At 44.3% G+C, this 25,618-nt stretch overlaps 1 protein-coding gene across 2 annotated transcripts; it reads right to left on the bottom strand.

The window, feature by feature from the left end:
• On the bottom strand, nucleotides 1-25,581 carry NCAPD3 (non-SMC condensin II complex subunit D3). 2 transcript variants are annotated; one of them, XM_071769234.1, is made up of 35 exons: nucleotides 25,128-25,581; nucleotides 24,863-25,014; nucleotides 24,102-24,264; nucleotides 23,408-23,586; nucleotides 22,365-22,535; nucleotides 22,196-22,257; nucleotides 21,843-21,930; nucleotides 20,987-21,120; nucleotides 19,953-20,025; nucleotides 19,657-19,782; nucleotides 19,236-19,488; nucleotides 18,625-18,681; nucleotides 18,368-18,451; nucleotides 16,618-16,691; nucleotides 15,588-15,722; nucleotides 14,611-14,831; nucleotides 12,999-13,190; nucleotides 12,600-12,697; nucleotides 12,355-12,470; nucleotides 11,311-11,418; nucleotides 10,675-10,786; nucleotides 10,482-10,589; nucleotides 8,931-9,169; nucleotides 8,274-8,353; nucleotides 6,876-7,013; nucleotides 6,411-6,544; nucleotides 6,068-6,267; nucleotides 5,700-5,810; nucleotides 5,125-5,280; nucleotides 4,429-4,598; nucleotides 4,056-4,192; nucleotides 3,881-3,958; nucleotides 976-1,050; nucleotides 805-865; nucleotides 1-714 (listed from the first exon to the last, which is right to left on the bottom strand). In XM_071769234.1, exons 1-35 carry the CDS (start codon nucleotides 25,579-25,581, stop codon nucleotides 603-605), a joined length of 4,851 nt encoding a protein of 1,616 aa, XP_071625335.1. In that variant the 3' UTR covers nucleotides 1-602. The 2 variants fall into 2 exon arrangements, with proteins under 2 accessions (XP_071625335.1, XP_071625336.1); XM_071769235.1 differs by having other exon boundaries at nucleotides 500-714; nucleotides 18,604-18,681; nucleotides 25,128-25,256.
• Between the last annotated feature and the right edge of the window lie 37 nt (nucleotides 25,582-25,618).

Here is a 25,618-nt window from a genome sequence, read left to right as displayed (position 1 = left end):
TTAATTCTGTAACCATTTATTTTCATAAAATGTTAATAGTTGGAAATCACAGAGTTGAAGAATGGAAATATTCCATATAAAAGAACATTGAGGCTGTTCATACACACAGGCGTTTGCACAACAAATAAGAGGTGATGTGGTGTGCAATTAGCAGATTCAGGGGTGTGGCAGTGACAAGCTGTTTTACCTTTGTTCAGTTTAAGTCAACTCTAATATATAACCAAGAGGGACAATGAGGGATGGAGTGAATAAGCTGAGCCACTCAACTTCCCTGCAAGCTGGGATAAATGCCATTTATTACTAAGCTTGTGGCAACAAAGTGCTCTTGCTTTTCCAAATGGACAAATTATACATCCTGTGAGTGAAGAGCAAGCCTCCCTTTACACTGCAGCCTTTGAGCTTTGTCAACAGCAGCAGCTTAGAATAATGTGTTAGTGCAGGCTTTGTATGCCTCTGTTCCAGGCAGCTTCATGTAAAAAACCAAGGAAGAATAGATAAGGAAGGAAGGCAGGCCATGTGCCCACAATGATTTATATTTACAAGGGAAAAAAGCAGAGATTTCAGGCAACGTGGTGGTTCTGTACAGAAGTCTAATGAAAGGATCAGTTTTCTGATTTCAGTGGAGTTCTCCTCTGGGACCTTCTCAGAGGGACACGTTGGCTGCTTTTTTTGCTTGCTGGGGATTCCACTTTCCACGCCTGTGGCTGGGGTGGGCTAGAAGGAAGCAGAATTACCATTTTAAGGCCCTGAGAATGACCAATCCTTCTCCCTGCAACTGCTGCTTAATCCCTCTCCTGAACTTACGGGTTCTCTGGTGATGTCAAGCAGATAATATCTCTGGGCTCATCCTCGGCCTCTTTCTTCTCTGAAAAAAAAAAAAAAAAAAAGGATGTATTTTTGTATTTTAAAAAATTCCAGATGTGATAATTTGGAGGTTTTCCCCCCCCCTCAAGTTAGAATCCAAAGTTAACTTGCCTGGAGCTAAACCCGGGGTGTGGGTCAAGCTGATGCAACTGACCCCAGCACCAAAAGTCAAGTCATTAATGGTCTCTGAAAAAAAAAAGCACAGATTAGCAGTCAGCTTGGGACACAGCCAGAGGGCATGGCATGCTGCAGCAGGACACCTAGGTGCCACAGAGCAAGTACATCCAGTTAATTGCAAGCACCTACACACCTCTCTCCTTTCCAAACCAGCAGATAAGTATCTCCCATCCAGCCCCAAAACTGTGTATGCTGGATCTGATGGGCCATCTGTGCACAGCAGCTTGATACTCCAGACTTAACACCCTTCCTCATAGGTGAAAAAAATTCATTCATGTATGGGACCTCACTCATGCACCTCCCTGTCCCACCTAGGTGGGTGAACCAGCCCTCCTGTCGAAGCTTTGCCATCTTCCACAGCTTCAGACCTGCTGCTTTGCTTAGTCAAGATGGATTATGGGGCCCCTGAAGACTGACAAAGGACCTGAACAGCCCTTCCCAGAGGAACTGCCTGCAATCAGACAAGGGGAATCACTTGACAAGGGAGCTTGGTAGAATTTAGCTTGCCTGAATAGGCCATAGTTGTCAGCTGTCTCTTCCCTGTCATTTATCTCAGGAGAGATGTCACAATATTCAGATTTTACATTTCTTGGCACTCTGTTTTATGCTCGTGTTTCCCAGAACCTTTCACTAGGAATTAAGGTAGAATCTGCTTTATAAAGCAGGAGTTGGAAACTCTGCTAGACAGCTTCTCTCTACAGACAAACTGGGTTTGTTTGCTCTTTAACTTCTTCCCTGTCCTGGAAGGGAATTACTGAAGCTTGTAGTGGAAATCCATCTCTATCTATCTGCCTCAGCCCCTCTCAAACCTGAGAAGCAAGTGTCCTGACTTTGTGCAGTGTGTGCCTTAATGAATTACTTTAGATAATGAGAAAATGGCACAGAACTGTCACCAAAAAGAGCTTCCCGTGCAAACAGAGGTGGCATCGTCCCAGTGTGTGTTTATCCACCACAATGAAGCAATTTACACTCGCCCAGACCCTGCTCAACCTTCTCAAAGTGACCACCAGGAGTTGAGAAGGGGACACGATGACAGCAGGGAAGAGGGTGACAGCCAGGCCAGTCAAACAAGATAAAAAGGAGAGAGCTGCTCTGAACTCAAGAACAAAACACTTCGCCAAGAACTGCGTCTCCGGTGGGTTTAGAACGATGTAGCAGAGAAATAAAAATGTTTTCTTTAGACTCCCTCCCAGCCTGCAAGACCCAGCACCACCATACAGATGGCTCAGTGCACACCAGATGAAATGAGGATCCTGCTCTGTACAGTTTCTCTTCTCCCCCAGTGAAGGGCACACGCTCCCTCCAAGCAGAGCAGGAATTCAACCCTACTACTGCTGCTCTCCCTTCCTCTTCTCCAGCATATGGTGCTTAAGAGGAACAGCCATGCAAGCTTCCAGACAGAAAGATGACACGTAAAAATTTGATTTCTGCTCTCAAAAATATGCCCCTATTTTTGTGTTGTTTTCTTTTGTTTGGTTAGGGTTTTTTTTTTTTTTGCACAAAAGGTCATTCCGTGTCGCTCAGGCAGCAAAGAGAAACACTGAGGAAGACAAATCTAACCCAACAGTGGAACATCCAGGGAAGAGAAGGGTCAGATTTTCCAGCAGATGCACATCAGTGCTGCTGGCTTGCTCCTGCCTGCTCAGGGCTGTCAGGTGTTTGCAGACTCTGTGTCATTTGCTCTCCTGTGTGCGTGCAGGGTGGGTGCTTGCATTGAGCCAGACCAGAGGTGCAGGCAGAGAGCTGAGCTTCTGGAACATCAACCTCTCCCCCAACAACTCCCACCTGCCTCAGGAGAGGTGACCTCTGCTCCCACCTGAGCTGGAGCTCTCTCCAGAGCACGTCAGGGTGTTCATCACGCTCAAAATTGCCACCATAGCAGAGATGCCCTAGAGGAGCTCAGCAGTGAATTGACATAAGGGAAGGGAAGCTACTGCTGGGACTCATTTCCATCTGTGTTTTACCATGCCTGCCTCTCACGCTCGCAGGAAGGGGCTGTCAGGAAGGATCCCAGTGAAATCCCAACTGTTGAAGGTCAGGTTTTGTGAGATGGCAGCCCAGAAGCACAGCAGACTCTCTGCTTGGGTATTACACCTTCCTCTCTGTATTTTTAAGTTTAATTTTCACAGGAGAGTGAAAAAAAAAAAACAACAAAACAAATCATCCCTTCTCCAAAGCTCAGTTCAATACTTTCTTAGGGCAGAACACACACTTAATAAGGACTGCAGGGTATTAATCCCACTTGAGGAGATCTCTGTGGTCTCTAGCAATTGTCACAGCTCACTGCCTGCTTTAAGCAGGTTGTAGTTCACCTGAGAACCTTTGTTTGGATGAAAGGAAACCCCTATCTTATATCTGAAAAGGACCAGACCTTGAGTATTTTCCTCCACAGACAAGTCCTACAATTCAGTCTAAAAATGCTAAGCTATGCTCCCTGAGTCAAGGAGAGCAAGTGTCTCAGTGCAACAGGACCTTGCACCCATTGGGCAATTTGTGCTATTAAGGAACCCCAACAAAACACCTCCTTGGCACCCTAAAACTGCTGAAGGAAGACAGAGCTCTCTTAGACCCCAAAATTGAAGCTCTCCTGAGCCAACTGTTCTGTAAAACTCTGACATGTCAGTGGAGACCATACTGGACTGTCCTCTCCTATGTCCTCTCCCTGAGACCTTCAATTTCAGAATGATTCTCATTAATTACAACCATTAAGACAGAGAAACAAAACAACCAAAGCTACCAATGAACCGTTTTGTCTGCTCTTTAGGGGAGCCATTGCTTCCTCTCTCAGAGAATGAGCTCTCAGCCCAGTTTGGGAAGGATTCCTTTGGGTTTTACTTACGTTCTGGTGTGCTGATTGCCCGGCCCACCACAGGAATGCTTTCTCCAGCAGACTGTTGATTCAGGCTTTGAAAGGATACTAGAAATAACAAGGAAATAATTAAGAATAGAAATGTATTCACTTGGAGACCTAAAAGTCTTGTCAACTAGATCTAGTCCAACGCCAAGCTTCCTACTTTGCTTGCTGCTGGCTGTGCTTGAGGGAGGTGATCCAGCTGACAAACCTCCAACACTCTTGCTACGATGCTCTTTTCTGGCTTCCACCACTTTCCTAGCAGAGTTCAGGATGGCAAGTGTGCTCAGGGATGCTGGCCTAGAGGAAAAAAACCATGACAGGAACAGCAGAGTGACTGACTTCAAGCCCAGATGAGGTGTGTGTAGCATGAAGGGAGACCTGTCCCCTTCCAATCCCTTGTGATCTTAAACACCAAGGGAATGGAAAAGATCATGCTGAAACACTGATGACTTTTATACTACTAAGGATGGAGAGGATAAACAAAGCAAGAGCCCTGCAGAATATCACAACTGGTCACACAGACAAAGCCATACCTGCGACTCAGCAGTGGCTGCTTGAGAACATCAGCATTAGGTGTAGCAAACTCAGCAGGCCCAGAGGAAGGACTTGATCCAGGTGGTGAGAACGGTCTCCCACTTACAAGGGACTGAGCATTATTATTCCAGCCACCAGAAGGTACAGCTGTCTCCAAAGATGGATGTTGCTACAGAAAACAGGAGAAAAGATTGTATGTCTAACAAGAGATACAAGCTTAGCAAACCCCAGACACAAGAGGCTTAGAGCTACATGCTGTGACAAAGAACTGCCCTTTGTGTGATAGATGTAAAAGGGTGCTAGAGAGAAAGAAGGGATTTGCTCAAATGCTAACAGGAAGGGAACTGGAACTTTTGATGAGATACGTGTCCTACTTTAGAGGTATATATATATATAGGTGCTCTTTTAAAGTCAGCAAAGAGAGAAAGGTACTTCCAGGGTAGAACTCAGTTTGCCTTAAGGTTGGTATCTAAAATAGTTCAGGACAGCTGACCCAAGCACATAGTTATTTCTTTACACTGACTTGAAAAGAGGATCTAGAACAGATATAAGTTCCCACTCTATGCACTTAAAAGTCAGCCAAAAGGAACCCTTCTCTTTTTGACCTTTTTATCATCTTCAGCACTCTGGGAACAGAAAGCAATCCAACATGTAAGCACAGCCAGCAGCAAATCAGATTTGCTTTTCCCAACTACCTCTGCAGGCACTGCAGAGACCTGCTCCTGCTCTGACTCCTTCTCCCTGGCCAGCTGCTCTTCATATTTCTTCATATCGTACTCCAGCTCGGCTGCCAGCTGCTTGTCCACAGCAAAGAAGTCTTTGATTTCATTTCGATAATCTTGCATCATCTCCTGGAGCAACAAGGAATGTTTCAAGTCTTTCAGAAATCTCTACTGCCTACCGATTCGTGTCTCCATTCAGCTCACAGCTGCTTACATGCAAAAGGAAATACCAGTTGGTAGAGCAGGGGTGTTTTGAACAGACCAAGGGTTTAGATTCCAACTTGTACTTCAGAACATGAAAAAGCTTTCCAGCAGCCAAGCTTTCTGCCCACATTCCACTGAGGAGGCTCACACGTAACACACTGTGAGATCCTTACCCAAAATCCCTCCACCTCCCACATCATTTAACGCAGTGGCAGTGTCACAACATCATCTGCCTTCTAAAATTCCTTCTAAGAAGGCTGTTTGTTCCATTACTGATGGCACATCTAACACATTAACTCAAGAGTGGAAAAAACCCAATCCAACAAGAAAACACTTCCCCTTACCCGTAAGTAGTTCATAAGGTCCCTAAGAGCTGGGATCCTCTTCTGCTCCATCAAAGACTTCAGTGACGAGATTATTGGGATGATATTTTCCACAAAGTTCTTCTTTTGAACCTTGGTTTGAACAAGGCATGAACAGTTACACGATGCAATCAAGGAGAAGCCACTCTGGGGTTAGATGGGTGGCCTAACGTGAGAAGAGCCATCACTCTTTTTACAACAGGTATTCTCAGATCAGCCTGGGCAGAGCCTGAACAACAGCCTGCAGGCACAGCAGGTAACTGGCATTGCTGTGTCACTCAGATAATTTTTGCACAAGGTTTCTCTCTGGTGGCCAACCCTCTTCCACCCCCAGATTAAGTGCCCTTCACCTGAGAGATGAGCTTTTTTTGTGCTGCTTGCATGACAGCATTGGCCATTGCCACTTCATCCTCATCAGGCTGGATGTCTTCATCAGGCTTTGATCTCATAGTTGACAGCTTGATTTCTTTACAGCTAAGGACTGCAAATGTATCTGAGAGCAGCTCGCTGGCCTCCAGGTCCAGTGGAAGGATCTTATCCACAAAATATGCTGGAAGGGAAGAAGTAAGAGGTACTTCAATGGAAAGAGCAGTGCCATAAAGCTGGAAGGGCAACACAGCTGGGTTGAGAGCCAAGTGGCTTTACACAGACATCAATTCATTGTTTGACAGATTTTTCAAGACAGACCCTTACCTAGGATGCTGTGGCTGATCTTGGTTGTAATGCTGAACCTCTGCTCATCTGTAAAGTGGTCTAGCAGGAACTTGTAGATATGCATCCTTTTTTCTTTGTTATCTTTTCCCTTCAGAGAAAAGAGAGTCTTTGCCCTGTGGTTGAGCAAGACATTTTACAAGGGCCAAGTCACATTACAGGAACTCACAGAAATAAGAAGACTTTAAAATCACCAAGGCATCTTTGAATGTCACTTGCAAGACCCATAAACCTCTTAGGATACCACACAGCCCCACAACTTACATGCAGAAGGCTTCCCAGAAGTGTCACTGTCCAGAAGGCAGGACACTCTTAATTTAACATTGTTTACACACACACATATATATATAATTATAAAGTGCCACAAGCATTTTGCTGCCACTAGAATCTGCATGGCCAGACAGAGCAGCTTGCAGCAATCAGGAGATGGGAATGTGCTTGACTGACCTCACACTCTGGGGGAACTTGTTGTACTTCTCATGTTTCTCATAGCTATTGAAATGGAAGATGCACTCAATGAAGTGTTGGGAGAACATCACTGGATTCCTCTTCAGCAAGAGGTGCACCAGGCAGAACTCTGCAAACCTGGAAAAGAAAGAATTTATCATAGAGTAACCACCACTGAAACACAGTGTAAGGTTCACAAGACAAAGCAGGAGGATGTTTTTTCTCTGCCAAGTCTCCCTCAGCACCACATTTAATTCTTGCCCAGCCCCATCTGGGCTTGAAAAAGAACATCAGCTTATTCACTTTTAAGCCTTTTTTAATGCAGCAAGTTCTCAGCATCCACCAATGCTGCTTCATTTTTTATCCCCTTAAAGTAAACAGAGACAGAAATAAATTTTAACTTGAATCCAGGCACAATGCTTTCATTATTTAATAATTCAAATTCCGTGTTGGCTCAGACACTTTACAGTACTTTGCAAAAAGTTAATCACCAGAAGTCCTGCAAGAGCTGCAAGTCAATCCCAGGCCTGAAGAATGTGGCTTTGTCTGGATGCAGGAACCAAATGCAAATGCAAAGAAAAATGCTCCCAAAGAGCCTTCAGCTAAAGCTCTAGGAACATGATGTTGCAATGTCACCATCTACTGGAATGACATTTTTACATATTGAAAGCTCACTGAAGAGAAAAGAAAGCATCAACATGCACTAGTAAGCAATGACAGGTTGATGGCCCTGAAAACAACAGTCTTCAGATGGACTGTTTCAGGTAGAAGCAACCAGCAAAGTGTCCAAGCCTCCTCTGCATCCAGAATCCCTGCAGGATCTACCATCCTTAGAGAAAAGGGCCCCACTCATTTCTCACCTAGCAGAGAAGCCTGAAACTTTTAAACTACAAAAACTTCACAAACAGGCACTTAAACCCAGTGTTCTTAATTCCTCTTACAGGTCAAACTATTAAAAATTTGGTAGAAGGCTTAAAAAGACAAGGCATGCCATACAGGAAAAGGTAATGTTTAATCCTATCCATGAAACAAAACCAGCACTCAACTAACAGAGCCTGCTAGAAAATCACAAGAAAGATTTCATAAAGCCTTGTTTCAGAAACTCCCTTTTTTTCCCTAGATAACTGAGAGTCAAACAGAGAGCTGCAATGCAAGACAGGCAAAAACACAGAGATCACTACTTTGGGACTTCTAAACAATCTGGAAAGAAGTTCACCACTGCCTTGCTACCATTGCAGACCCTAAAGCATCAAAAACCCTAGAAATTAAGTTAATGGGGTAATCATCTGCTCTCTCATTGAAGTTTTTCTTTGCATGCTGAAACTGCAAGACTGATACTGGTTTTGAGTACATCTCTGATCTTCAGCTCCTTCACTGTTTCACAGATCAGGGTTCTACCTGGCAATATCTGGATTTGGGTCCACCAAGACACTGACGAAACGGAAGAAGAGACAGTCCTTCCATTTCACAAACTCCTCCTGTAAGAAATTGGCAGACAATAAATTTGCAGGAAAAACCCAGTGTGAACTTTCAGACTGTAGCCAGGGCAACATTGGATGGAGCCTAACAGATCATACATCCAGCAAATGAGCAAGTGATGTAATTTCAGCTGGAGGTACATGAAACAAACCCCAAGGAGACAATGTTTTGGAGGCTGCTTTAAACAGCATAAATGCTATGGTGGCAAGCACCTAGGTTTGCCACAGGTATCAGTAAAAAAAAAAAGTAGAATAGTGAAAATCTGTTCTCTGTGCCAAGGCACACGTGCTTTTCAGCACTGTTCTCAGAGCCAAAAGCAGTCCAGATCTGCCTTGGTTGGCTTCATGTGAAATTTGGGAGGCTAAACCTCTTCAGCCTCTCAATATTTATATTTGCAGAAGAAGCAGAAACAGGAGGAAAACTGTGATGCTTGTATTCTTCCATATAGGGGTGACATGGAAGAGAGCTTCCAAAGAAACAACGAGAAGCCCAGAAAACCATGAGACTAAAAATATCCTCGTTATCCAACTGGTTTAACTGCCCTCAAATGGGGCTCCCATCAGGATTTCTCAGTACCTGCAGCAGGTTGGTAAGCAGGATCAGTGTCTGCTTACGGATGAAGGGATTTGGGTCCTTCAGACAGAGGGAGATGTTGGGAATGTATCTGTCCACCATGGCCGTGTAGCGGACACAGAGGTCACACATGACGATGACAACGTTGTTGCGAACGGCCACGTCCTGGGACACCTCCAGCTCCCTGGCTAAAGCTGCAATGCATTTCTTAGCCAGATCCTCGTGCTGTAAACACAGTTTGCCTGTGAAACAGGGATGAGACCATCAGCTGCTTCTTCCTCACCACCACAGCCCAGCTCGCCACCTGCTCTGAGCCCAGCGTGAGCCAGGAAAGGAGTCAGAAAGCAAACAGGGCACTAAACGAGATGCACGTGCTGGAACTTGATGAGAAATCTGCACCATCTTGAAGGAATGATACTTCCAGGAGTTCTTCCAAACTCCTCTTAGACCTACAGTGTGGGTCTCTATGCCAAATTCCCTCCTTCAGAGGAAACTATTTCTGTGTACAGGGCATTATTCAAAGCAGCTAAAAAGAACAGCCCCAGCTGTCATGGGCATAGGAGGGAGACACCCACCTCTAAGAGCATCACTTACCCAACTTAAAATTAAACAGCCTGTATTCTAGCATTACTTCTCCCTGCTTCTAAGCCCTGTACAAAAGTATCAAGCTTCCCAAAACTGCGAAGGAAAGTATAATACTGTGTATCTGCAAGAGAATTGTTCCTAACCACAGAGGTACCAGAAAACCAGAACTTTTACTTAGTGCTCTCCATCATACCAGAGAAGGAGATTTGACCAGGCTTCTCCCAAAGCAGCTTCTCATTCAGGCTGATGAGGACAAGTAACTATGTGCACCCACTTGGCTCTAAACTGCTCCAAAAGCACCAAGTTTTCTTCATACTTTGATCTCTCTACAACTCCCTGAAAGGAGGCTGGAGCCAGGGGGGGGTTGGGCTCTTTTCCCAGGCAACTCTCAGCAAGACAAGAGGGCACAAGAGGTCTCAAGTTGTGCCAGGGGAGGTTTAGGTTGGACATTAGAAAGAATTTCTTTATGGAGAGGGTGATCAGGCATTGGAATGGGCTGCCCAGGGAAGGGGTGGATTCTCCATCCCTGGAGATATTTCAAAAGAGCCTGGATGTGGCACTCAGTGCCATGGGCTGGGAACCACGGGGGGAGTGGAGCAAGGGTTGGACTTGATGATCCCTGAGGTCCCTTCCAACCCAGACAATTCTATGATTCTATGAGCACCTTATTAAATCTTCAGCAACCAGCACTGAGTCCAAGGGAAGCACAATTCTGAAGCATGCTGCTAATTATTAACCACTATTAATGCATTAAACACCTTGAGAAGAAGCCACATCGTGGTGGCAGTATTTTTAAGGCTGGTGCAAGTTGTTACCATGGATATTTACACTGCTAAAAGCTGAGGCAATGCAAACCCTTAGCACGGTGCTGATCCTTCAGAGCTGACACAGCTTTTAAGCAGAACTTCAAGCAGAAAGGGTGGGAATTGGACACACAAGGGCACATGTCTGCTGCAGGCTGGCACTTACCCAGAGTAATAAATGCATGAGCTCTGACCACTGGAGGCATGGCTGATCCTCGGAATTGGGACAGTGGCTGAGAAGCTGGAATTTCCTCCCCATCTGGAGCACTGGACACTAGAATAGAAGAGGGTCAGGAGTGAAAACGTGCTTTTCCAGATCTGTAAATTTAAAATTCAAGGCAGGAAGGAGAGAGCCTCACGTTGGTCCTCGTTGACAGAAGCCAGAATGGACTGAACCAAAAGGAAGATGCGTTTCTCCACTCTGGCTGGACACAGCTGGGCAGCCTCACCCAAGATGAAGAGGTGTCTCACCTACAGAGAAAAAGCCACACTGCAGTCAAAAGGCAACAGCTGAGCTGCAAATTAAATCAGCAGGAATCAGCAGGGTACTTCTCCAAAACCAACTTAAAATTCCCTTTCAGGAAGACAGTGGCTAGAGAACACAAGGTGAAGCTTTGAAACAGAAATGGAAGTGTGTGTGTTTAACGCTCTGTAATCCTCCCATATCTAAAAGTAATACTGAGATATCCCCCAAAACATTCTACACATTTTACAAACTTCTTTCCCAAACAGCTTTGAAACAGAAATGGGATGTGTGTGTGTTTAACACTCCATAATCTTCCCATATCTAACAACAATACTGAGATATTCCTCAAAACATTCTACACATTTTACAAACTTCTTTCCCAAACAGAGCATCTAAGCAGTATAGGTAGAAATGCAAAGAAAAACGATGTCATTTTATTAAAAGCAGTTTTAGGCATGAATTTGAAGGCACACCAGTTCCAAGTACACCTACATCCTTTGACCTGTCTGGGAAAGGGAACCAAACTTACCAAGAGATCTTCTTGCAGCTGCTCTGCTCCATCCTCTTTGAGGACTATATTGGAAATATAGCTTTCACAGCTGGATACTAGATCTCCACACACCTGGTTGAGCAGCTTCTGTTTCACAAGGAAACAAAATTAATTTGGCATTTTTTTAATTAAACAAAACGTAGCTGTAATATCTGTGTACAAGTTTGGATTGCCAGGAAGCTGAACAGGAGCCAGCAGTGTGCCCAGGTGGCCAAGAAGGCCAATGGCATCCTGGGCTGGCTCAGGAACAGCGTGGCCAGCAGGTCCAGGGAAGGGATTCTGCCCCTGTGCTCAGCCCTGGGGAGGCCACACCTCGAGTCCTGTGTCCAGTTCTGGGCCCCTCAGCTCAGGAAGGAGATTGAGGTGCTGGAGCAGGTCCAGAGAAGAGCAAGGAGGCTGGGAAGGGATCCAGCACAAGTCCTGTGAGGAAGGGCTGAGGGAGCTGGGGGTGTTGAGGCTGGAGAAGAGGAGGCTCAGGGGAGACCTCATCACTCTCTGCAACTCCCTGAAAGGAGGTTGGAGCCAGGGGGGGTTTGGGCTCTTTTCCCAGGCAACTCTCAGCAAGACAAGAGGGCACAAGAGGTCTCAAGTTGTGCCAGGGGAGGTTTAGGTTGGACATTAGAAAGAATTTCTTTCTGGAGAGGGTGATGAGGCATTGGAATGGGCTGCCCAGGGAAGGGGTGGATTCTCCATCCCTGGAGATATTTCAAAAGAGCCTGGATGTGGCACTCAGTGCCATGGGCTGGGAACCACAGGGGGAGTGGATCAAGGGTTGGACTTGATGAGCTCTGAGGTCCCTTCCAACCCAGACAATTCTAGGATTCTATGAAGTGATCCCCTAATCTGAAAGTCCTGAGAGCTCTCTGAAAGAGAGCTGAGCAGAACAAACTCAAGTTGCTGTTGGAGTCAAATCCTCCTGGTTTAGTGAGCAAACCAACCAACAGACTGAAGCTGCCTTCAAGAGACAGCCCTCCTAAGTGTGAAACAAGCTGTTTTAAAAGATGTATTTTTTTAAAGTCCCACCTGTGCCTCCTCTGGCACACCTGCATATGCACAGCAGAGCTTCTGCAGAGTTTCTACAGCTGGGCTGATCAACTCCAGGGGACACAGAGACTCCCTCAACCAGCACTTGATGTTATCTGAAAAAGAGATCATGCACTTAAAATGAGCATTTTCTAAGCTTATCAAAGGTTTATGAAGAAGAAGTGGCTGTTAAGATGGAAGGGGTGAATCTGCCTCCTCCTCTGCAGTTTCTCAGGTCCACTCACCAATCAGTCTCTCACAGATCCCTTTAGGGAGGTGCTTGGCAACATGACCAATGACACACAGGACATGTCCAGTAGTATCAGTACTCATGTTCTGCTGCCTGAAAAACAGCAGAGCAGACAAACTGACATGAACACTAAAGAACAACAGCAAATCACAGCAGAAAATGCCTTTAATCTGGGAAATGAATTATTAAGGCAGACCCGTCAAGCCAAATGAAAACTTAAAAAGCTTCAGCTAAGAGTTTTTTGCAGCACAAAGCTGAAGGCCTTTGCTTTCCCCCTAGTGGCAGAACTGGTTGTCTGAAAAAAGAACCATGAGCTAAGCAGCTGAAAGGCACAGAAAAAACTCACTCTGCTCCTCCTCTTCACCCCCACCTCTTTCCTGCAGAACACAGGTACCTGCTGACGTTGTCCCAGGATTCAATCATCTTGGAATAATCCAGCTTGGGTGAAGAAGCTGCCACCTTAGCAAGCAACATCCAAGCAGGCACAGCATGCTCTGTTTCCACATGAGACATGATGTTATTGATGAAAGTAGAGCTGAACTTATTCTGTCTGGACCAGATATGAAAAGCTTTGTTCAGGTAACGGCTACAAGGCAGAAAGAAAAGAAAACTGAGTTAAGGAGCAAACAAACACTTGGTAGTAAGACACTGGCAGTAAAATCCAACATCCCTGTGCAGGATATGACAGCCAACACAAAGCTTCTGTCTCTTGGAATTCCCATTACATATTTTACTAGTAATATTTTTAGACCTTCTGTTCATAATTGTGAGGCACAACACACAAGCATGGATGTACTGCTGGATGTCAGTCAGACAGAAGGTCAAAGTGATACCATGGCACATCAAGAAAATAGAATTTCAGCATCTGTAACACAGACTTGCCAGCAGCTGTTGTTTAATACCCACAATGTGACAGGACCCAGTGATGTTGAGCCACTGTAACTTGTTCATTTTCTTCTTTGACCCCAGTTATCTACTTTACATTGAACGAGTTCTCAGATTTCTCAAGCTGCAAGGTACAGTAAGGACATAAAGAAGGTACCATGAATCTGCAAACCATATTCTACCATGGCCCAAATTAGAACCTTGGCAGTTTCACAGATTGGCAAAGTAGTGCAACCAGTATCTCATTTTCTATTTCTGAGCCATTATGCCCTGTTGACTAATAAACATACAGCTGTCTTTAATCAGTGTTGTGTCCTTGTCATACTGTGTGTCATCCCATTTCTCCTGCTTCTTCCCACAGCATTCTGCAACAGGCAGCATAATTCTATTTGTCACAAGACAAGTAACATATTGCACATCAGAATTAATAAAAGGTGATGTTCTCCTTTCTTTATATATCCTCTCTTACTTCTGTCATCAGAACACCTCCATTTGTCTTAAATATTCATGCTGCTATCAAGAACAGCATGCAACATTCTGGTGTATGAACACTGGAGTTCAAGAAGAGAGCACAGGTAACAAGAACAAGTGAAAATCCTTGACACAAAGGAAAACTTCTCACCAGGTACCAGCTTGTCCATGCTCTACAGCTGCTCTGTTCTAGGAGCTGGCAGAGCAAAACAACCCCCTGACAACATGATAGTTTCCATCTCTAGCAGTAACATGCACTTAAACTGACTGCTTCAAGCTAGGAATTGAAATAGCTTAAATAAAAAAAACCAAAAACCACAAACAAAACCCCCAAACAATAAATTTAGTGTCTTGTCCTTGCACACCAGACAACACATGCACTTCAAACAATACGTGCATCACGATAGCCAGTGGTCTGTGGGCATGCAGGGAAGGAGAGCACTGAGAGTATCAACTCTTATCTGAGTCCTCCAGTCAATAGGCAATTTCCTTCTGTGTACTCCAACAGGATTAAAAGCAAAAATAAAAAAAATCTGGATGCTGTCCCTGAATGCTAACAGAGTGAAGGCAATAAAGAATGAGAGGCGTGGGACAAAGGGCTGTTATGGAAAAGCCCTCAGAGCCCCTAAGGGAGGGAGAAATGTACTTACTCCAGCTCCTGGCTTTCTGAAGTCAAGAGGGTAAGGAGATCCCATGCTAGAGCCTGCTTTTCATCTTCACTCCTGAATTTATTATAACACTTTATAGGTTGCAACAAGAGCTGATCGAGGCAATCCAAAGCCTTTTCTTGGACAGAACTTTCAGCATCCATCACAACAGGAACCACTCCATTCAACCAGGCCTTCTGCACCAGGACATTATCGTGCTGTGACTGAAACACGTGTGGCATTAGAAACATTTGGCAATCATGTTAGGAGCCTTACAGGCACAGGTAAAATCAGCAAAGGCTTAGAAACCTCCAAGTTCAGCTGCTAGCTCTGAAATTATAAACCCCAGCAACTACTCAACTAGCAGCTGGGACAGGGAAACTTTTATCTCCTTGCTACCACACAGTAGTTGGTGGTAGCTATGATCAAGATGCCTGCTGCTTCTGCCAAAGTCCTGTTATACTTTGTTCTAACCCTATAAATAATTGTAACAGTATCTCAGTAAAGCTGTGAGATAGAGGGCTAGATGATTTAACAATTAAAAAAAAAAAAAAAATAAAGAGCAGCCTTGCTTAATATAAACCCAGTGCTCCAAGGCTAAGTTACTAATTCCTTGTGAATAAATAGAAAAGAAGGAAAAACATTGCAGTGATATCATGTACACATTACATCTCAGTAAAGTGATTCAGATTTTCCTTTAACTTGAGAAGGCCAGCAACATAAACATTTTCTCCATGACACATAAATCAACAGTCATGAAAATAAATGCTTCCAACAGTTGGAAGCATCCTACATAAATCACAAGTATGTACAAGAATGAGTCACGACTTCCAAGTCAAAAGGCAACAAAAAATATTGTAACAGAGTCAGAAAATGGAATTTGCTGATTAAACAACTGACATGCATCAGATTTGTCTGTCTCCTCCTTTTTTTTTAACCCATCTTAGGTCTGCACAAGAGTTCCTGGGGTGTTTTCTCACCAGAAGGAGCTCTGTCACTGACTGCAGCGCCTGCTTCCGCACGGACACCGCTGGGTCCCGGCACCGATCCTGGAAGGTGGACAAATCTTCTGCAGTGCAAGGGATCACTCTGTGCTTCAGGATATTCATAAAAACCTGGAAATCAAATACCAGCATAGCTTTGTCAGGATACAAGCACTGGGTAACAAAGAGAATTGCCATCTATCCCCTACCAACTTCGACTAGAGATTAAATTTATCTCTCGCAATTTATCTCACTGCAACATCACATTAAAAGTTCAGGAGTATTGGCACAGCCAAAAATGTAGAATGAAATGGAAAACATCTATTCCATAATCATTCTGACTTTGCAACAGCATATGGATAGAGTGAATATCACCATTTCCCTTTGAAAACAACATCTCTTGTATGAACCGTGTCTTCTGCCTGGTTATAAGGAAGAAGGGATTTTAAAATTTTTTTAATTAAAAAAAAAAAAGCATCAAAACAAACCAATTTTAAGGCCTCAAATCAGTGTGTGAACTGAGAGGGAACAGTTGGGGTGGAGAGGCCTAACAGATGTAGGCAGTCAACAGTAGACATGTATTTTTATCATTGAAGCATCTCTCTGTAAAAGCTAATGAATTTATTAATAACATTGAGGAACAAGCAAAGCAACACACACCTCCAGAAAAGGCTGGATATCACCTCATCTCTTTGTCAACAAGGTCAGAACAAACTAAGCAGCTAATATAGCTTCGTTTCTGAAGGAAGTTGCTTAATTGAAATGCCTATTGACATTTGAAAAGAGCCTCTCTTTCTAAATGAGAGAATAAGAGAATGCCAGCAAGAGTACTAGAAAAATTTTCCATCATCATGCTTGCATTATTTACTCATCAGGAATTAGCAAGCAAGACCTCCTTAAGGCCTGCAGGCATAGCAGGAACCTATAGGTGGGCAAAGTGACCTACAGTTTGCTAAAGCCCAATTATTTATTTTACAACTAATTATTTTATCACTGAGAAGAGAGAAGCAAGCGAAAAACATTCTACCTGGAGAGCAGATTTCCTCACGTTGGTTTTCTCATCTCCAGCTCTCAGTCTCAGCATGGCCATGACTTCTTTTCCTACCCAAAATGGTGATAAAAAGAAATTACTCACCTGCCATTTAGCAGTGCTGTGCTGCAGTGAGGACAAATGCAGCTCTGGACTCAACTGAGCAACAATTTGCTGCCTGAGACTTTCAGAGGGCAAGTGAGGAGGACTGAACAAACCACAAAAAAAAAACAAACAAACCAAAGGCAAACAAACAAACAAAAAAAAAAAGAAACCCAACAAAAAAAACCCAGACACCTGAAATAATTCAAAATGAGGGGTAAACCAGTGGGGGGAAAAAAAAAAAAAACAACCATTTTTTCCAAGTTCTTAAATTTGAAACTATATCTTAGGACGTATCACAGAAAAAGTGATGTACCAAATGATTCTGTACATGCAGCAAAAATCACTACAAACCTGTGATTTCTGACCTATTTCTTTTTCTACATGCAAGGCTCACTTCACAGTCTGAAAGCTCCTCAGATGAATCATGCAGAGCTCTAACCCCAGGTTATCCCTCCCCTATGTATCTTTGCCCTTGTGCCTTTACCATCTTCTAACAATCCCTGGCTAAGATTTTGCTTCTAAACCATGACTGGTTTGTTCCCCACAGAAATGCAAAATTAGCAGAGGCATAAGCCAAACATGAGTGTGTGCCAGACAGCTTCACTAATGCACCCTGACTGTCTTGGAGAGCCCTGATTTCAGCCATCCTCCTGAGCTCCAGACAGTCCTTTTTCATTCAATCCTTTTCTTGCTTTATTTTGCCAAGTGTGTGCTCAGCTGGGTGTCAGATACAAAAACCAGGCATCCTCTGCTGCCACTAAACAGGGAAGACACAATACCTTAAGTGGCCTGGAGGACGTTTCTGTCTGAGAAGAGCAGATTAAGGAAATTTATCAGCAAAATGTTTTAAAAGGAAAGCTTTTCAATGGAGAAGATTGGAGCCTGGCTCATGGAGATAGGGGGAGAGGATCTCATGTGAGGAGCAGCGTGAGACGTGTGACAAAGACATAAATGCAGGATGTGAACCATGCAGAGAATTGAATTGTCAGCAGTTCAGGAGAGGTGAGCAGCAAGAACAGAGAGCAAGGACACAGGCAAGGCCTAAAGGTCAGGAGGAAAAGCTTCTACACAGAAAAGAGATGCAAAGAAGGAACATTGCAGCCATGAAAGCCAATGTACATGCTGATCTCCTGCTGTCAATAAATTAGAACTGCTTGCCATTTAACCTCACACTTTGCTGTTTTCAACTGCAAACAATACCTGATGCTGCAGAGAAGTGAATTCTTCCCCACATAACAGTGCTGTTTTATGTAGCAAAAATATATTAGTTCTTTTGTGTACCAGAGCAAGAGATTTAATAACCCTTAAGTTGATAAAGTTACAAGTATATCCCACATCAATTACTGTCCTTTTTGGAAAGAATACATTATCTGCTTTCCAACAAGTGTTGCCACCACATTAGTACAAATGAACATCAGTATTTCAAGATTAAATGTATTTTTCAGACCTGAATGGAAGTAGTATTTTTTTTATGGCTGGCACTTCCACCCCTTTAGTCACCCAGTTAAGTGTTTTTTAACAGCTCTACAGAAAGCTCTCTCCACTTTCTTTGAAAAATGTACAGTGAATACACTTCAGACAGCCTAACTACAACTAAGGTTTTGAAAAGTTATCTGCAAAGGCTGGTGTAATTTGGCCATACCATCAACCACAGCAGTGTCACTGCCGTCCATCAGCTCAATAGTTTTGAAAGTTGGTAAAGTCTTCAGTGGATGATTGGACACAGCTGAAACAAAAATTAAAAGTTTGAGAATAAAAAAAGGCATATGTTCAGCCAGCAAGATGGTTCAGTTAAACAGGGAGCCTCATGCATGCCCCAGGTGTTACAGATATGCACATTTTTAGCAAATGGCATGCCAAGAAAAGCTCAAGACTTACTATAAGAGAATGATTCTGTACCTTCTGCACTGACTATTGAACTGGCAGTGTTTATGTTTGCTTCGAAATGGTCAGAGGCTGCCAAAAGGAAAGAAAAAAAAGAAGTTAAATGAACTATTTTGATTCCAGATATGCTGTCATTCCAAATTTTTCCAGGCAAATAATCTAACCGTAGGATGCTATGTGCATATTTCTGGACTGTGCCATCTGGCCTTTACCACACCTGAGGGAGTTTAGAATGCCAGTCACGAACAAACCAACTTAGCAGGAGCAAAAGGCAACTCAAGATTTAATCAACTGTTAGGCAAGAATCATCTTACTTTTTTTTTTTTTTTTTTCTAATGAGCAATTTCAGCCATCTGTAAATATCCTTCAAAGTTATCTCATGGAGGAATCTATTTAGAACTGATATACAAACCCAAATCCTTTCCAAATATAACACTGCATGAGTAACAAGCTTTTTTTTTCTTTTTTTCTTTTTTTTTTTTTTTTACTTTTACTTCTCATTCTGACACAATGCACAAGGACACCACGTGTGCAGGTTTTTAAGTCCCGCTTAACGAGTTCTCTTATCTCCCAGTAATTATTCCTCAAGAAGTACTTTCACTATCTAATTTTCCCATCATACTTACAGCTTTGTAACAAGTCCTGTATACTTTCCAGGGCAGTGGCAGCTTTCATTTCAAGACAGTGGGCAAAGCAGCTTAAAGCTTTGCTACGGACCACGGGTGCTTTGTCTGAACAGCGACCAAATATCATCACCTGCACTAAAAACTTGTGCTTCAGAAACTTCTGCTGCTCCAGGGACAAGGAGCTGCCTGTGTTTCTCTCTGGCACATCCAACAAAGCTAATGCTACATCGAGAGCAAACACTCTGTAGGCAGTCTGGAAGGAAAAAGCACACAAGATGCTCTGTTGGGGTAAGCAAAGACACAGGCAGTGCCTACTCCCCTTTTAGGGACCATTAATAACAAGAATGCCATTCAGTACTGATATTGAGCTCTTCCTCTTCAAAATACTGCTGTGTCTGGAGCATCCAAGGGATGTACTTACTTTAGTGTTGCGTGAGTATTTGTAAAGCCAAGCAATGAAGTCAGCAAACTCTGTACCAGGGAGTTTGTTCAGCAAATTCACCAAGGCCTGTGCAGCGTGTGAGCGATAATCAGCCTTATCTGGGACCTGAAAAACAAGGGCAACAGCCTGGGCTGATAGCTCAACACCCTGCTCTAGAAGCCAGAGTGGCACTTCAGGGCTGAAGATAAAAGAGTTTTTATTTGATGAGGTGATACAGTCATATCCAGCAGTGATTGGGAGTCCTTCAGCTGAAGATGTGGGAAAGCTGAGCGTACCTTGGTGCAGATGTGCTGCAGTAATATTCGGAGAACAGGAAAAACAACTCCTTTCAGGTCATCTGTCACTGAGCTGTGCAGAAGAAACACAAGCAGATTTTAATCATAGAATCATAGAATCATAGAATAGGCTGGGTTGGAAGGGACCTCAGAGATCATTGAGTCCAACCCTTGATTAACTACCACTGCAGTCACTAGACCATGGCACTGAGTGCCACATCCAGTCTCTTTTTAAATGTCTCCAGGGACAAAGAGTCCACTACCTCCCTGGGCAGCCCGTTCCAATGTCTGATCACCCTTTCCGTGAAAAAATTCTTTCTAATATCCAATCTGAATTCTAATATTCTAATTCTAATAGGGCTGTTTGTAAAGATGAATAAACACCAAGTCGAGGACATTCCTTCTGAGTTGTGTTTCAGAAGTCAGGGTTAAGTGCACATTCTAGAATCACAAACATTAATGTAACAGGGGCTGGGCAGGGAGCAGACTTGTTCATTTTCTACATCAACCTGGCTTTGCAGGCAGAAAACTTTTCCTCCAGCACCCTTCTACAGTTAGAAGGGCAACATGAAAAGCTTCTTTATTCTTATCTATTCATGATACGTTGTCTGGGTATCTCTGCACAAACTACACTTTCCCACATCATAGACCCCCACGTGGGGAATAATAAACATAGGCAGGATTTAAGGAGGAGAAAACAAAAAAAAAAAGGAGAAATGAGCTTAATATTAATCTTCTGTCTTATTTATAATACTTTGTAGCAAACAAGACCTGAAAAACTAACACAAAGCAAAACACAGAAGTCCCTTCCACTCACTGCCTCTCTTCTGTCAAACAGCACCTTCTATCCCTGTGCCAGCAATCAGTGAATTCCCAATTACAGACATTTTAATTAAATCTCATTTGCACAAACAGCTTCAAAGTCCAGTGACAGTTTGTCTCTTCCCTTTATCAGCTGAAGAGTAAAGCAAGGGCATGCCAGAAGGAAGAGCAGTTATACCCAGGAAGGGCAGTGCCAGATCTCTGTACTTCACCTGATGAATTTTATAGCCTGATTCCTGGCACTGATCACAGCTGGTGTGATTGCAAGGGCTGCTTGTTTGGAACCCACACCACCTTCCACCATCAGAATGACACTGAGGATTCGCTGGAAGACATAGCGAAGGATCTAGAAAAGAAAAGATTTATTTTCAAGCTGGGCAGATGTTCAGGCACATGTCAGGCTTGTGTGTGCTAAGCTCCAGGCTTTCCTGACTAGACAGCTGCTCATCCCCTGGCTTGCTAGCTCAGAACTAGTTCAGGTTGGTTTGCAGAGGCAGGCAAACACAGCAGCACAGGCACACCCCAAGTTCAAAAGCCCCATCCACACAGATAAGTGGGAGATGACAAGGTGTGCTCGACAATTCCACAAAATAGAAAAGATGTAAAGCTCTGGCAGGCACACTGCTGGTAGAACTGGATGTTCCAGGATGACAGACTATTCTCTGAAGGAGAATCAGCCCCAGCTCACCACCGTCTGCGCATAACCCTTCCCCATCAGGCTCCGCTGCCACAGCACCCTCCCAAGCAGTGCTGGAGCTCCATCTAGCAGGAAAACAAGAGAATTCCAAGCAAAGGCAGTAACCCGGTATTCTCTCCCTTTTTAAGACATAAATGCCACTGTATCCACCCTCTGCTATGGATTCATTTGCCTCAGGAGTCACTGGAACACCGTACAAACCAAAAAGCATCTTGCCTCTAGCCCAGCAAACACATCCACAGGCACAGGGAGTAAAAGTCATGTAGTAAGTAAAAAATGTGCAAACAAAAATGATAAGCAGAGAAGGGGAGGAACAACCACTCCTTTTCAGTAAAGCAGTGAGAATTTTAAAGATTTTGCCCAACTTCTACCTTATCTTCTGTACCATGTAAAGGGGAACACAGTAATCGCAGTCCATAATAGGCCAGCTCAGGAAGGTACTTGGCTTGATTAATGTTCCTAAGCAAAAGAAAGCAAAGAAATGTCTTTATCTCTCATCAGAGAAACGTTTACTACAGCTGTTACAACTCAATGTGCTCACTGACTGGAAAACATTCAATATTCACTAAATGTTGTTTACTGTTAGCTAGGTGGAACACGTTCTAATTATCTTTAGCAAAATAAATCATTGCTTTCATTTTCATGTAAACAGGATAATAGCAACACAGGCACTGGGAGCTTTACTTGTCCAAAGCACTGTATAAATTATAAACCATTTGCTCACATTGCTGCTGAAAACTCCAACTCCTGTAGCACTGGCTCAAAGTGTGCTATTTCAACAAAGACCTGCAAGGAAACACAGCCAAGCTCAGCTCCTGTAGCTATGGAATGCTCTGCATCCACCAGAAATTTGGATTAGGGGACATAAGGTTCCTGGAGTTGAATTTTACTACCTGCAGGCAGTTCTGCACACACTGAGGCTCTTCTTTGAGGGAGAACTTGGAGAGAAGCCTTAAAAAGTTTTTCAGAAGCAGGAAGATTGCATTGCGAATTTGAAGAAGATCGTCTGTTGAAAAGTAAATATTTTCACAGTCCTCTTCCTCCTCTTCCAGGATTTCTTCCATCTGTATGTGTGGAAAAGAGAAAAAGCACCATCCTGTCAGCACTGGCTGACCTCTGCTGCACACTTTGGTGCTTCACAGAGTTCTCAGGCAGGTCCTGCATGATTTCACATCTGAAATTCTGAATCTTTTTTTTTTTTTTCAGATTACTTAACACACTTAACAGTGGGGGGAAAACTCCAAAACAGCCAGGAAGAGGAAAGCTGGGTACAAAAAAACAAGAAAGCTCAACACAATCTGTTGTCATTTTGAAGGATAAACTCCATCAGAAATGAAGACAATGTGAAGTCTAATATAATACTTGAGGATTCATCTCAAGTAATTCCCATTGTGCCTGTGCCCTTCCTCCCTTGCTTGTCACCCTGTGGCTCTGATGTTCTCTCAGGATTTCTGATGCATAATCCTCAGTTCTGTTAAAAACAAAATCATCTAAATGCTAGAATGAGCAGCTGAACACAGCTACCCAAGGAATTTATCCTTTAATTTCCCATCAGTAAGCTGGCAAGGAAATGCAAATGCCACTTGCAAGCTGGTCCCATGCTAACTTGAAGGTCTCTTGAAGAAGCTGATTTAAATTAATTTCTCCCTCTGCTCTTGAGCTTTCTAACAATATGGCATGGACAAATAAGCTGTATTTTCTCTGTTAGTCAGCAGCCAGGGAACTGCAGCTACTGGTGAATCATCAGCTACCTCTGAAATTCCTAGTAAGAAGTAGAAAGGATAAAGAGCACAGCTGAACTGCTGAATAAAAGGTTAAAAATTTTAAAAAGGGGTGAAAAAGAAGAGCATCACACTGACCTAGAAGTGAAATAGCTTGCTGACAGTTTGCTTATTAATAGAGATTTATATCTGGAAAAATTACATGAAGACCTTACATTGTCATTCCTGCATGGTTTTCCCTTCTTTCGGTTTCTTCTTGCATCGGTCTGAGAGCTCTGAGCCTGTGACTTCTTTCTTTTCCTCATCAGATCTGGTTCTTGGGGCCAACATTTTGTCAGGGTGTGAAGACACCTATCAAACATCACTTGATGGAACAGCCGGTTGGCGACACTGCCTGCCCAGGAAAGACAACATCAGCCAGACAAAATTCAGAGGAAACATGGAATCATTCACTGCCCACCTCTCCATTTGCTTCAACAGGCAAATAAATGGCCAGGACAAAAACACTGTCCTAAAAAAAGTTGAGGACAAGAAGAAAGAATTGGTTGAACAAAGCCAAACTACATCAGGTCATCAGCAATGACCTCCAGGAGGCTCAGCAGCTGATTGGCCCCTTCTAACTCCTAACGTGCTGCATGGCAAAGATCAGCAAAACTCCAGCTGCTCATTACCTTTAACAATTAAATAATTTGAGAGTTCACAAATGAACCTGTTTAAAAGCACAGTGAACTCCTCTCTGGTTACAGAGCAGGAACAAGGGGAATGTGATCCCAGGGGACTGCAAGCAGATCAAGGAAACAGTTCCAAAGCCCACATTGGTTCCACCTGGAATTCTTATAACTGAGGGAAAGCCCATTTTGCCTGAGCAATGTTTTACCCAGCAATGGGGAGGCACATCCCTTGGCTCACCTGGGATTTCCAGCAGTAGGAAGTACAACCCAGCTGCATGAAGAGCATAAACCCTCTGCTCTGCATCAGCTCTCCTGTGCTGGCCTGCCTGGACAAAGTGGTGTAACACAGCCACCAAAGTGCTGGGAGAGAAGCTGTTCTCAGAAAAGAAGGTCCAGATATTCTAAGACAAAACACATTAGTGATTAGTGATAAATCCCATAACAACATGGCTCTCTGCTAGTGAGATTTAAACAGCTCACACTGCCAACAAACCCTTAGGTATGTAATACATATATAGCAATTTTAGAAGCTGGGAGAGGGTGGTTTAGGTTAGACATTTGGAAGAAATTCTTTAGTGTGAGGTTGGTGAGACACTGAACAGGTTGTCCAGGGAAGTTGTGGCTGTCCCATCCAACACAAGGCCAGGTTGGATGGGGCTTGGAGCAACCTGGTCCCTGCCCATGGGAGAGAGTTGGAAGGACACGATCTTTAAGGTCCCTTCCAACCCCTGCCATTCTGGGATTCTATGATACAGAGAAATATATTTTTAATAATTGCTATAGAGTATAATACATAAGTATACAATTCAATAATTATAGTTTATAATTGAGGAATATGTATTTAATGGTTGTTATGGTGTGTAACACTACACGTTACATTACAGATATATTTTCAAACTCGGGAATAGCTTTGGGCACGTAGTTCAGTGCAGCCTTGGACTATTCTGTGAATTCCCGTGCAGAACAGACCCAAACAACAGAAAATGGAGCGGGTCTCACCTCCCTCTTCTCCTGCTCCTCAGCGAACGGTGACAGCGCCTGGTAGAGGCGGGTGAAAGCCCCGAGCCCCTCTGCCGTGATCTCCTCTGCTGTGCGGGGATCCAGCGGTTCGGTCTCAGTGAAATCCAGCTCCCAGACGGTGCTGACCCAGGCTGAAAAAAAAAAATAATAAATAACAACCCACGCCGGTACCGCTCCGCTCAGCCGGTGACTTCCACCCTAGATCCGTCTGCCCCCCCCACGCACACCTCAGCCCACCCCGCACCTTGCCCGACATCCCGCAGCCTCCACCCGCCCAGGCCGCTCTCCAGCCCGGTTGCCGCCGCCATCTCCGCCGTCGCCGAACCTTTCGAACCGGCCAATCGCGCGCTGCCGCCTCCCGCAGCCAATCCCCGAGCCCCCGGAACCGGACGGAACCCCCCCCTTTCCCGCACACACACACAGACACACAGACAGACACACAGACACACGTACAGACAGACACACGCACACCCCAACCGGAACGGAGGGGTTGGACCGAGCTTGCGCGCTCTGCGGGGCCCGGAGCGGGACGGCAGCGATCGGGCGGGGGTAGCACCGGGGTGGCGGGGGGGTGAAACCCACCCGCTCGCCCGCCCCGGGCTCCCGGTTCGGGGTGATCGGGGAAGAGACGGACGGACAGACGGACGGACGGACAGACAGACCCCGGGCCGCAGGGTCCCGCCGCCCCCGCCCCGCATCGCTGCCGCATTGCGGCCGCCCCCGCCCCGCCCGGTA

This window comes from Heliangelus exortis, chromosome 26 (genome assembly GCF_036169615.1).
Source record: "Heliangelus exortis chromosome 26, bHelExo1.hap1, whole genome shotgun sequence".
In the NCBI taxonomy this organism is placed as follows: Eukaryota; Metazoa; Chordata; class Aves; order Apodiformes; family Trochilidae; genus Heliangelus; species Heliangelus exortis.
The sequence above is the reverse complement of the archived record's forward strand: the minus strand, read 5'-3'. Positions and strand labels throughout refer to the sequence as shown.